The sequence below is a fragment of the Lepisma saccharinum genome, chromosome 2 (assembly GCF_977018435.1).
Source record: "Lepisma saccharinum chromosome 2, izLepSacc3.1, whole genome shotgun sequence".
Lineage (NCBI taxonomy): Eukaryota > Metazoa > Arthropoda > Insecta > Zygentoma > Lepismatidae > Lepisma > Lepisma saccharinum.
Genome location: NC_139230.1, coordinates 154,788,350 through 154,802,550, shown reverse-complemented (window position 1 = coordinate 154,802,550; position 14,201 = coordinate 154,788,350). Strand labels below are relative to the sequence as shown.

The following is a 14,201-nucleotide window of genomic DNA, read 5'->3' as shown; positions in this document are numbered from 1 at the left end:
ACTAAACGGACCGAGCACGCTAGTGTGACCACCTCTCAGTCAAAATCTCTGCGCCAACTGCTGTAACGTCTCCGCACGAAAAATGAATGAGCACTTATTTCCCCTTTGTCTTTGGGACAGTCTATTCTTTGAAAAAGGGGTGTCTTGATCCCTTTTTACTTTATGTAAACAATCGGTTACAATTTCAGTGAAAAATGCAGGCTCAACCAGGACTCAAAGTCATGGTCTCTGGCATACCATGCCATTGCTATGCCAACTGGGCTACCAAGCCAGCCCTGGTTTTACCTGTTTTTTTTGCTCTTGCTGTTTTACCAGTGTGGAATTGTCTCTTGTCAGTGCTACCACAAAGGCATCTGTTGCCCTTGAATCACTATTGACATCGATGGTGCCTAGTTTCTGACAGTATCGAGTTGTAAATTACCTTACGATTTGGCACACACAGGAGAAATTTTAGTGAAAAGTGCAGGCTTGAGTATTATTATTGTTATTATTTACTCTTAGTAATTTACTTATCATTGTCTTAATAAAGCAATAGAAATGGACATCAGTGTGGATCATAAGTATTGTTTGTGCTTGTAACGTGATGGTTGCGTACGTAGAAAAAAGGGCAATGAAGCCTTGTGGAAAGCGTGTAAAAAAGGTCCGGGTTCAATTAGGTACGTACTTCAAATCAAGCAAACCAATCAGTTACCAAGTCACAATTTGTTGAAGTTAATGGCCGATGTTTATCACCGCCACCTCAGTCTCGAAAGAGAACCAATCAAAAGAAAAGGGGGAAAAAAGGAGGAGGGATATAATCCGCAGCGCATATTCCGCCTAAACGCAATCAATCGTATAGACAAAGAAAAATATGTTCACAAGATATCGTGGAAAATTCACACTGTTTTGGCAATTCACACAAAGTATCTTCAGATATGAATGTACATGCAAACCATTCGTAAAAATAAGTAAGCAATACTACTCGATTAATTCACCACTACTTTCCATGCTAATAGTAATCTCTCTGCTTCGTTTCTCGTGGAATATTTCTGAAGAAAGAGGAGCGTAGAGTAAAGTTCGCACAAGAATTGAGTCAAAAGTTTATTAGCTTTAACCTCAAACAAGAGTGATTAACGTTTCAATTAACAACAAACATGAGAAGTAATTTATCACATACATTCCCTCTTTAACTCCCATAAAAATATTCCAATTATAGGTTCAACAAATCTTTTGTTTTTTTTGGTCTACAATCTGCCATTTGACATATTAAAAAATATATTACAAAATCCCAACAGTAAGAAGAATGTGAACGTAATTTCAATTAAATCTTTCCAATTGTACACATCATAAATCTTTTAGTATTACAAGGTCAAATCCAAACAATTGGTGAACAACGATCCTCTTTTTTTTGTCAATTACCTTACAATAAGTCATACAAGCTTTCTTTCTTTACTTTGATGCTCCCATTACTTTATTTTTGTTTGTGCCACCCTCGCATTAACTACTTTAGCATTTAAACATTCGCGAGAAGGAATGATAATTTTGCCGCGTGTACGCCTTGCTTAATTCAACGTTACATAAACATCGTAATTTTCTTTTTATGTTGCGACGAAGATAGGAATGACAAGTCGTTGCTCAATAATTAGTTAATCTGTTAAGTTGCAATTTCGAAATGGGTTATACTTTTTTGTCGTCCTTTTTTTTTTTTTTTTTATACTTATTCAAACTTTTTTGACTCGATCGTAAAAAGTACACGGATCTGCCACACTTCATGATTTCACACTTCGCAGAATAAAGGGGAGTTGAGACTGTACATACCTCCGTAATATGCTCAAGAAGCGTTCCACGGAGCAATCCAATTCTGCTACAGGCGCGTCAAATGGGACTCTGGCTTCCTTCTCGTTCTGCCATCATTCCACTGGGGATAAATGTCTAGAAACATCCGTTAGCTTATTCCTCGGTCACAATCCTGCATACTGGTCCGGGCAGTTGACGACTGGGCTTATCAGACGGAACTCAGGTAGCGTTCTGCAACTCGAGTCAAACGTGACTCCATTCACGCGTGTGAAGTTCGTCTCGAGAAATGCAGTTCTGCCACACGTTAATACGTAAACGGTAAAAAATTTGAGAGAAGAAGCCACTTATTAGTACTTGGTGTTAAATACCGAGAGCATACCAGTAGTATTGCGTGCAGACAAAAAAAAAAGAGGTAAGTCTCGACCCGCGAGACAACTTGCAGACTTAAACACGCCTCATGCTCTCTCTATCTCCCTCTCGTGACGCGAGCCAAAACTGGCTGTTGCACGAAGCTCTGCGAAGTCGGAACTTGACTGAGCTTACCTGCTCGTGAAGCAAGCACGGAGCAAAAAGGTCAGTAGAGACCTCTAGCGGCGACTAGTATAACCATCAAATGACAAAAGTGACTCAAGGCGTACGAAGAATGAGGAAGTGTGAGGCTTTTTCCACGCGAAATTATTACGTAATACTTTTTATTACGAATCGAGTGGGAAAAAACGTCACAAACTCCCCCACGTAACGAGAAAAAAATACATATATATAATAATAATATTCAAAATTTTGGCAAAAGAGCACAAGCACTATACCGACATTGATAATACCATCTTGGGAGCACCTGATATACAAATAGACAATTTGCCTTTGACAAAAGGAAGGAAATATATAAATACCCAAATATATAAATTAATTAGCCATTTGGTGGTCTATATGAAAGAACCATGAAGGACACACAATATATATAACCGTATGAACCATATGTGAATATATGTAAACAAGTATCTATAAATATATGTATGGCACTCACAAACAGGTTAATTTAAGACTAGAATAGATAATATCATGACTAGACACAATTTGGTAACCAAATAACACACAATAAGTAATGTAAGTAATAAATACCATACAGAAGTAATTATGAAAGGTGAAACATGAAAAAAAAAAATTTCGATTGCAATCGTAAACAAATGACCCTATGAGATGAAGTTAACATGACAATTAAGGATACCCATTTACAAGAGTTATAAACACAATGGTAAAAAAAAAAGGAATTTTACATGAATTTAAACAATCAAGTTTGACCGTACACTCACAATAGATATACCTGATACATAACAGTTGGTCTAGAAAGGAAAGTCCAAAATAACACTGTCAGGCGAGAAAATTCTGAAAAAAAATACAGGAGACATTTTACTATCGAAAGCGTATTCCAGAAAAGCAATATGTTGGTTTTATCTTTTCCATTTTTGATGCGTGAAATGATGACTCCAGGGTGGCACACTCAACATATAAGTTCCCTCGAGAAACATGAAAAATAAACAAAAAAAAGAGGATTAGAAGAGAAAAAAATAGAAGAGAAAAAAAAGGATAGGAAAGAGGAGAGGAAACCTAAGGGAGGGGAATATAATAAGAATTAGGAGCATCAATTACAATGTTTTTTGTTGAGGATTAAAACAGTCATCCTTCATATACACCAAAATATTGCAGGAAGTGATACACAATAACAAATTATTTGTCAATGAATTTATGAATCAACATTTGATATGAAATAATAGTCAAAAGCCAAACATATTACACCAAAACATAATTTGAACACATGTAAAAATATTAATCATAGAAAACTTGCATACACCAATCAATTGTACATAATAAATATTTGTTCAAGAATTCTTAAGATTCTAAGACAAAATACACAATGAAAAGACCAAACCTAAGTCTATAATAGGCAAGATACTGCTTTACATGCGAGAAACAGTTTCATGATGCGCATAACGTGTGTGAGGTGGACGACGTCGACAATGGAATATTGCGACAGGTTGCAATATAAAGATTGAAATGGGCGTGAAAAGCGATGTGGATTCTGCTCCCGTGTGGTAACCGTGCGAAGTGGAAACTCCACATTCCGGTCAACATGACCTAATGGCCGTTGGGTATATGCCTTTTGCATCTCCAAAGGAGTAATAGAATGGGCGTGGGTCACCAACTCTGACATAGACTGTGGGCGGGACTGAAATAGCAAACAATTTGTCGAGGTGTTATTAAGATGCTGTAGGATAAACGTCACTAAAACATTTAAGTCCCAACCCAATGCAATGGCCTCCGCCGAATCACGGACGTCCGACACATAAATATGAAGCGTCTCCCACTCTCGTTGAGGGCGGGTGACGTAGGTATTGACCAAGGTATTATATAAAGACATAGGGACCGAGTGGCGCCATATGTATGTTTTCATATCTTGCCAGGACATCGAAGAAGCAAGAGCAGTTGTCCAAAGATTTTGGAGGACTCCCTCGGTACGGCGAATGGCATTATGAAGTAACCAAGCTAATGGATATTGGTGAGATATTACGAGACATTGGAGAGCCAACATAAACGTAAATAATGCATTATGACTATGGCCATCACACATGACCAGGGCATTTATATGGGTGTCTAGGTTCTTCAACATAATCTTATGGAGAATAGGTGAGTCACCATATAGGTGAGAAGACATAACCAGACTTGGTGATGAAGGAACCGTTACGGTCGCTGCTGTCGTGACAGGCAAGGGTGAAGAAAACATTGAGGGAGCGGTAGAGGTTGTAGCCGCTGTAGCTTGCACCGACGGTACCTGAGAGGTGACGTGAGCCGGATGCACAAAATGAGGACCCGTTAAAGATGGAGGTGGTGGTAAAACAAATGGAGGAGGTTGATCCTGTTGTAACGTTACTAGGTCAGCGACATCGCTCAAATCTGGTGGCGGCATAATAACAAAGAGATCTACTTAAGAAAAAAAAGGGTAAATCTATTGTCCGTAAAAAAGAGGAGGGGGTAAAGATTAGCAAAAAAAAATTGTTATACAAGAAAAAAGGTTATGAACCAGTGTTATCGTAACAGCAATACTACCAACAATAGTAATGTAAGGAGGGGAAAAAAATTTGTAATATTTCTACTGTATACGTTAATAATAAAACCTGCTCTGATACCAGGAACTTTGTGACGTGATGGTTGCGTACGTAGAAAAAAGGGCAATGAAGCCTTGTGGAAAGCGTGTAAAAAAGGTCCGGGATCAATTAGGTACGTACTTCAAATCAAGCAAACCAATCAGTTACCAAGTCACAATTTGTTGAGGTTAATGGCTGATGTTTATCACCTCCACCTCAGTCTCGAAAGAGAACCAATCAAAAGAAAAGGGGGAAAAAAGGAGGAGGGATATAATCCGCAGCGCATATTCCGCCTAAACGCAATCAATCGTATAGACAAAGAAAAATATGTTCACAAGATATCGTGGAAAATTCACACTGTTTTGGCAATTCACACAAAGTATCTTCAGATATGAATGTACATGCAAACCATTCGTTAAATGAAGCAAGCACGGAGCAAAAAGGTCAGTAGAGACCTCTAGCGGCGACTAGTATAACCATCAAATGACAAAAGTGACGCAAGGCGTACGAAGAATGAGGAAGTGTGAGGCTTTTTCCACGCGAAATTATTACGTAATACTTTTTATTACGAATCGCGTGGGAAAAAACGTCACATGCTCTTCATTGCATATCTAAAATTGGGCCTCCTCAATGGCATAGTGGTAATGTCATCACCTTGTAAGCAAGGATCTGGGAGGCACATAATAGTTTGGATCACACTTTAAACTGTAGGTCCAGTCCCAATTAGCCTTTCTGTGCATAAAGTGAACTTAAAAACAACAACTGAACAGCAGCAGCCGAGTGTGGCTTGTGCATTGTTTTCTTGAGAGTTCACTGTTTTTGTTTTTTTTGTTGTTTTTTTTTTTTTTTTTAGAGGGCTGCTTTGGCCTTGTTGGTAGGATGTCTGACTGCCAGAAAACTTTCAGAAAACACCTTGAAAAACCCCCACCAGAAAATAACAAGTTTTTTTTTTCCAGAAAATATTGCAAATTATTGCTATAAATACTTGTGAGGTTCTACGATTTTCAACACTTTGAGAAAACTTGTGAGGAAGTGGCTTAGCAGAGCTTATAATACTCAAAATAATTAATGTAATACAAGTCACAGTGAGTTTTTCAGGATATTTTTCTCAAATCATGCTAGAAATGGACTTTTAACAGAAATAGTAACATTTTTCCAAGAATCAAAAAATAAAAATTATCTAAAATTATTAGATAAAACTTGATTGATTGACGCAGTATGGTTGAACAAAGCTGATAATTTTCAAATGTGGTACCACTTTGGTTTCCCCACATAATGATTACACTTCATAGTCAACAAATCCCAATGCTGTAATTTTAAAAAAATGGAAAAGAAATTGTCTTTTATTTTCTCTTTTTCAATTTTCACATTTGAAGTCCCGAATAATAACAAATACATACAGATAGCAACACTTTGTCTTTTCTATGTCAGAGAACATTTTATTCTTAGTAAAATGTTTCTTGCTTCACTATATTATCTGCCATAAGTAGGAAGCTATAACGAATTTTGCTAAACCTTACAAAACTCGTTTAAATGGCCTAGGACAGAGGTAAAAACTGCATAAGCACCACAGGACTGTAAAGGTATAAACTGTAGGTCCAATCCCGGTTAGCTTTACTGTGCATAAAATGGACTTAAAACACCAAATCAACCAACCAATCTTTCACCAATGTGTTTCTCATATAGTGAAGGTGCCTGCAGTTGGCAACAGTTGTGATTACATATCAGGTATTTTGATATTCTGTTGCAATTCTTGAAATATTTTTAATCAAAGCTGTAGTAAATTTATACTTATAATTGAAATGGAGTGCTCACCTGCCAATATTAATAAATATTTTGAACAACTTTTTTAATTTAAAATTTTCAAGCTTTGGTATCAGTTGAAATCTGTAAGAATATCAGAATCTGTATTGATTGAAAATGGTATTGGCTCAGCCCTAGTAATATCCAAGAGTAGCGATTTGATTTTCAGTGCAATTGATACTAACCAATAATTTTATGCATTCTGGGTTTCTTGTGGGTTCCACAATATGTGTTAATGTTGCCCCAACATTGTGCATCAAAAGATTTATAGTGATTAAATGACAGCAATTTTAATATTCACATTGTCTTATATGATCGTGATTAGGTTGAGTGATGATGGATTGAAATTGATGCAAGGTCACCCATAAATAGCACACACACTCACACCAGGATTTGAACCCAAGATGATTGATAGAGAGATTATGAGTCTAGCACTCAATGCACTGGACCACTAAGGCAGCAAAGTAAAACTGCTAATTTGATATAGTATACTTGTAATTGAAAACTTGCATGTTATTTTTTTAAGAACAACTTCAAATTGCTACAGTAATCGAATATTGATATAAGAGTATAATTTGAAAGTGGTATTGGCTTAACCTTAATTTCCACATTGACAATTGTAATCCATGTTTCGTAACCTGTTCCAATCTTATCAAGAAATTTGACGAATGAAGCTAACACAATTTGTCTTGGTTTTATCAAAAAGATACCCATCTGGTACATGATTTGTGGCAGCCAAATTGTTTTGAGACCAATTTCCTGCAAAACTTTTTGTGAAACTTTAAGCAATCGCCCTCTGTGGCAGAGTGGTCAGTGCAACATGCTACAAAGCCAGAGGTCCCAGTTTGAACACTGGTCAGGCATGAATGTGCTATCGTGTTTGTCATGTCACCATTTCATTGATTCATCATTCATCCTGACTTGTCATGATTAACCTAAGATGTAGAAAATAACACAAATAATGAAAATAGAAATAGACAAGTGAATCAGTGTTGCTCAAGTTCATCAGCCAATGAAGATGGCCATCCTTGATGCCTCTCATCATGTACGTCTACAGCGACACACACATATTGGCGTGATTGCAGCATGAGGATGCTATGGCAAACCACATACTGTGAAGTAAGGTATCCATCCCCCTAGAGCACCTTCCCCAGACATTCACTGCTATGACTACTATCAGAAAAAAAATGTTGATTCTCAAACACAAATGTCTAAACGTAGAGAGATATGGCAGCAGCATGATTCAGGAACCCATTACATGTGAAGATATGTAAATACTTTACCAAATCTTCAATTCCTTTTGATGTTACCCCCACACACAAATTAGAAAATGGCTTATATGCTGATGTGTAGCATGCTATGTTTTTATGCTCATTTGCATAGATACATGCACAAACATAGGCATACATTTTCATAAGCATACAGTGGAACCTCGTTTATACTTTCCTGGATTTTACATCTTCCTGTATCATAAATTAACTCTTCGTTGTTCCAATAGAAAAAAATATAAAATTTTACAATATTTAATGGTTTTTTTTTTTCATCTTGCTCTTATGAGAAACATGAAATCAAGGTTCCACTGTGCATTTGATGTTGCTAATTGTCTCTAGGATAGTGTTTATAGTGTTAGAAAATTAAAGAACTTGTAATATGGTACATAAATGTATCTGTAGTTGGAAACTAATAAAAAAATAATACTTTAGTACACATTTGGCAAACACAGAATGGGTCAAAATGGGCTTACATAATAGTTTTTGGACAAGAGCGAAAGTATACCACACAAAGATTCACATGTATTTCGACATGCGAGGAAAATTCGAAAGCAACTGCCTGGTGTCTGCCAAAGGTCCAGCCGAGTCTTAACCTTTTGGTGCCCGACTCTCTTTCGCCAGATAAGCCCCGGGTGCCAGTTTTGAGCAAAATGCAGTTTTTTCTAAAAATGACTAGATCGGAGCCTAATTGCCGTAGACAGATGAATAATATATCGTTATATGTGGAATGAATCATAGATTCGGACTTTATAAAATTTATGCACATTCAGCGTATATATGGAGGGAGGGGAGGAACCGGAAAATTCAAGAATTTTTTTGAAAAATGGGGATTTAGCCTCCCCCCTCCCCCAACCTGACAAAAAAGTACAGGACATTGTCAAAATACACATTGAAATAATCAGTGGAGTGTTAGGAACAAGAAAATAATTGCACTATTATGATATGAACAATACAATATGACTTGTACCCCCAAAACATATATCTGTACACCACTGAGCCATTCAGCCAAATGCGCAGTTACCTTGAAGCGACTGTAGGTCCGAAGCTAATTGCCCTAGATGGACGAATCAAGTACCGATATGCAGAATAAACCATAAAATCAGACTATATATATCATTTATGCACATTGAGTGTATATATGGATGCAGGGGGAGGGGAGGAACCGGAAAATTCCAAAATTTCTGAAGAAAAATGCCCCTTACCCCCTCCGCCCCTGGACAGCAAAGTACAGGACATTGTCAAAATACACCTGAAAATGATTGCAGCCATGTTTGGAACAAAAAAAATTCACTTATCAATTGAGCAACAGAACAAGACTTGTAACCCCCCTCCCCCCAAACGACATGTCTGTGTGCCACTGACTCAAGCCTCGGATTGCAGAATTACCTTAACGCCTGTATATTGGAGGCTAATTGCCCTAGATGGATGAATGAAGTACTGTTATATGCGGAATGAACCATAGATTCGGACTACATACAATTTATGCACATTGAGTGTATATACAGGGTTAGTCAAAAGTATCGGGACAGGCCAGTAATAACGAGATGCGTGGACGGAGCAAAATCACATGTTGCAAGTGGGTATTGGTGCGGAAACTGCATTGAATAGGGGTGTGGCCATCATGGCAGCCATCTTGTATTCCGCCATATTGGATATCACACAATATTTTCAAATGGAAAGGGGTATGTATGACACATCAATTTAGGCTAGAATTGTCCCACAAACGACAATCCGAACTCATTTTTGACCTATCGCCATTCCTGGAAGAGACAGGGTGTGCTACGTTTGACTGCAAAAAATTAGATTTGTCTGAGAGAGACGTTTGGACGGAGGAAAATCACATGTTGCAAATTAATATTGGTGTGGAAACTGCAATGAATGGGGGTGTGGTCATCATGGCAGCCATCTTGGATTCCGCCATATTGGATATCACACAATATTTTCAAATGGAAAGGGGTATGTATGACACATCAATTTAGGCTAGAATCGTCCCACAAATGACAATCCGAACTCAGTTTGGACCTATCGCCATTCGTAGAAGAGATAGGGATGGTGTGCTACGTTTGACTGCAAAAAAATGAGATTGGTCTGAAATTATTGTTTACTGTATTCCTGTGGGTAACTGTACACTGGAAGTTACAGAGAGCATGAACAAGAAAACATGACATTGAGTTACAGATTGCATCAAAGCAAGGGCTCAAACTGCTTCCCGTCGACTGTCTGACAATATGCCAACCGATCGTAAAACTGCAAAGTGCACGTTGCAGCATATCCCGAGAAAGTCCTCTTGTTTCGTCCACAATGCGATTCCGTAGATCATTCAGGGATTGTGGTTTGGTGCGATACACTTTGTCCTTCGTGTGCCCCCATAGAAAGTAATCCAGGGGTGATAGATCGGGAGATCTTGCAGACCATTCGATCATACCTCGTGTTCCAATCCATCGTTGTGGCAAGGTTTCATGTAAGTATTGTCGAACATCCCGTCCATAGTGTGGGGGCACTCCGTCCTGTTGGAACCAAACACGATTAAAGTCCTGTGTGGACACTTGGATGGCAGGGACAATCTGTTCACGAAGCATTGTCAAATACTTCTCACCTGTCAGATTGCCGTCAATGAAGAAAGGGCCAAGAATGATGCCTCCCATCATTCCTACCCAAACATTCAGTTTCTGTGGATACTGCGTATGATGTTCCATCATCCAATGATGGTTTTCATCGCTCCAATAGTGACAGTTATGTCGGTTCACCTGCCCGTTTAACATAAATGTCGCTTCATCAGAGAATACAATGTCATTGAGGTGAATACTATCGTTATCTACATTTCGCATCATTACTTCGCAAAATTCAATACGGCGATCAAAATCATCTTCCGTCAGTTTGTGCACTAAACTCACTTTGTAGGGTTTAAACTTACTGCGCACTAAAATTCGTTGCACTGATCTCTGGGAAATGTTCAGCTTGTTGGCAACGCTGGTTGTCGATGTATGCGGATTTTCCACAAAAGATTGTAACACATCTAAAGAAACTGCCTCGTTGCTACACGATTTCGTCCAAACGTCTCTCTCAGACAAATCTAATTTTTTGCAGTCAATCGTAGCACACCATCCCTATCTCTTCCACAAATGGCGATAGGTCCAAACTGAGTTCGGATTGTCATTTGTGGGACGATTCTAGCCTAAATTGATGTGTCATACATACCCCTTTCCATTTGAAAATATTGTGTGATATCCAATATGGCGGAATCCAAGATGGCTGCCATGATGACCACACCCCCATTCATTGCAGTTTCCACACCAATATTAATTTGCAACATGTGATTTTCGTCCGTCCAAACGTCTCTCTCAGACAAATCTAATTTTTTGCAGTCAAACGTAACACACCCTGTCTCTTCCAGGAACGGCGATAGGTCAAAAATGAGTTCGGATTGTCGTTTGTGGGACAATTCTAGCCTAAATTGATGTGTCATACATACCCTTTTCCGTTTGAAAATATTGTGTGATATCCAATATGGCGGAATCCAAGATGGCTGCCATGATGGCCACACCCCTATTCAATGCAGTTTCCGCACCAATACCCACTTGCAACATGTGATTTTGCTCCGTCCACGCATCTCGTTATTACTGGCCTGTCCCGATACTTTTGACTAACCCTGTATGGAGGGGGGAAGGGAGGAACCAGAAAATTCCAAAATTTCTGAAGAAAAATGCCCCTCCGCCCCTAGACAACAAAGTACAGGACATTGTCAAAATACACATGGAAATGATCGCTGGCATGTCTGGAACAAGTAAATAATTGCACTATTATGATATGAACAATACAACATGACTTGTAAACCCCAAATGGCATGTCTATGAGCCACTGACTCAGTTTCAAAGGAAGCCGCAATTTTCCCACCATTTCCCCCCCCCCTTTTTTTGTGGAAGAACAAGATGTGCGTTAACAATAATATGAAAGAAGAAAATCTCATTTCCGGCCAAAAATAGCAAAATTATAACGTAAAAACTACGATCATAACAAGGTATCTCGATCGAGATACTTGGGCACCAAGAGGTTAATGTGCAGTGGCACATTCAATAGACAGTACATTACATAAAAAGTGGTACATGCTGCACAACAGGTTGGCCACCTTCAAATCTTTATTCTTGTAAGATTTTGAAACATTAAAGAGAGGGAAAACATTGCCCTTATTTCCCTTTGTTATATTACAAGTTCTTTCTAACGTTGCTCTCATGCTTTTGTGTTTTCCTTTTATGAGTTGATGCTTTGTGTGTGTAGCATGTATGTTTTTCTTTTATTTTCATTAATTTTGATGTTAGGTTCCAAGTACCTTCTGTAAGACTGCAAAGCTCCAGGTTTCCTGTGCTGGTGATCTGTTTATAACAGAAAGGGCATCTTCAACCTTCGCACCAAGAATGTACAGTAGCAAAATAAGATACGGATTTCTTTCTACTGAAAATAAGGTAAAGTATTTTTTATGCATTCTTTATTAACTTGTTGCTATTAAATCAGACATTACATCAAAAAAATTTAATGAATTTCTGTGGGAACTGTGTTCTAACAAAATATTCTTACATGTACTTGGAGAGGTAATTAAACACAAAGCAGCCCAGAATAAAATATACCAAAAGAGTTAGCTCCTTGCTGATTTCTTATCACCATATTTGAGGGAAAAAATGAACTAAAAATTAGATGTGATGGAACCAGCATACTTATCCAGGAAACTGACATGTATGTGTGGTTTTATATTTTCTCTTTAAAATGAGCACAAGAAGATATGTTGTGCCGACCTCTGTGGATGATGCCAGAGATCCCATGTTCAAATCACGGCCTGCGTGTTCTTAGCCAGTGTCCCTTGATCAATATCACTCATCCCATCTTCATGATTAGCCAAAAGTGACAGAAAAGCAAAGTAAAATATTCCAAATCAATGAAGGTCCTGCACTGTGGCCATGTGGTCTAAGTTGCCAACCTTTGGGCTCAGGTTACAGGATGTGCACATGTTCAAGTCTTGTGGGAGGAAGTGGAACAATATTTCTCCTGAGATTTCAGCCAGTGTACGAGACCAGTAGCCACCCACCATCGTGAGAAAATTGGGGAGCTATGAATGCATAGCATAACCTAGTCATGGAAACCTGCAAGAATGACTGGGGGGTTCATCATGCTGACCACACATCATCCCATTACTGGTTGGATGATCTTCCACCTCGGCAGGTTGGAGTGAGGCAGTCAGTAGTCTGGTCCTCAAGGGTTGTTGCACCATGGGTTATTTTTATATTATAATCAATCAATCAAGGTGTGTTGTTTTTGGTGTTTGTATCAAGCCAACAGGTAACACTAAACAAAACTGACTTTGCCTGTGTGTGGCATTTCAAGTTTTCAGGTTTATTTTAAATTTGTGTTATTCTGATTAATCTTCTTATATATCTTTTTGTACAGTGTGTTTCAATTGTCGCACAACCCAAACTTTGTGAGTCTGTTGACAAAATTTTGACCTCCTGGTGTTGCCAGCTACAGAGATATGTCCCAGAAATGGCACTTTTCACTCAACCCATAAAATCGCCAGTCACAAATCCATCAATATTGGTTGCAAATGACAGATTGACATGGTATCAGTCATCAGATGTCTAATTATGACCCTTCGATAATTTCTTATATGTTTTTCTCACTCAAAAGTACATTTTTGGAAAACTTTTAATGCTGCCTTCTGCCCGTTATTAATTTATCTAATTTTCTGTTTGGAGTAAACTGATAATGGTAAGCATTGAAAAATATCTCAATGGATGAGGCTTTATAATGCAGGAAAACCTAGTGTAAATATCTCTTATGGTTTTCATGATATTAATTTTGTAATAACAAAAATTCTAAAGTGCAGTACTCGTAGGATCTTACAACTGTGCAAGTTTACAATAACAATTGTCACTGATGCTGATCAAGCCTTTTCACCTGTTCTCAAGGTTTTGTAAAATACTACCCATTTCAGGAAGTACTTGTCCTTGTAAATGGAAAAGTCTGGACACCCAAATACTATTACAGGTAGTTCATTATGTTGGAAAAGTGATGGAAATAATATTTCTAAGATTATTTATTTTTGTGAAAGAGATTGTGCTTAATCTTTCAGCAATGTATTTCTTCTTTACACAATTCTAGGTTTATGTCATTAACACTAAGAGGATGGAACCCGCCATTTTGTTTTGTGGTGTTATTTGTTTGA

At 38.1% G+C, this 14,201-nt stretch overlaps 1 protein-coding gene across 3 annotated transcripts in view; it reads left to right on the top strand.

Moving 5' to 3' along the window:
- LOC145984153 (ras association domain-containing protein 1-like) overlaps window positions 1–14,201 on the top strand; it is a 356,774-nt gene that overhangs the window by 25,023 nt on the left and 317,550 nt on the right. For all 3 annotated transcript variants that reach the window (XM_083117632.1, XM_083117628.1, XM_083117629.1), the window contains one exon: window positions 12,307–12,450. In XM_083117632.1, coding sequence (XP_082973758.1) covers window positions 12,307–12,450 — 144 coding nt within the window. The remainder of the gene's footprint in view (window positions 1–12,306; window positions 12,451–14,201) is intronic.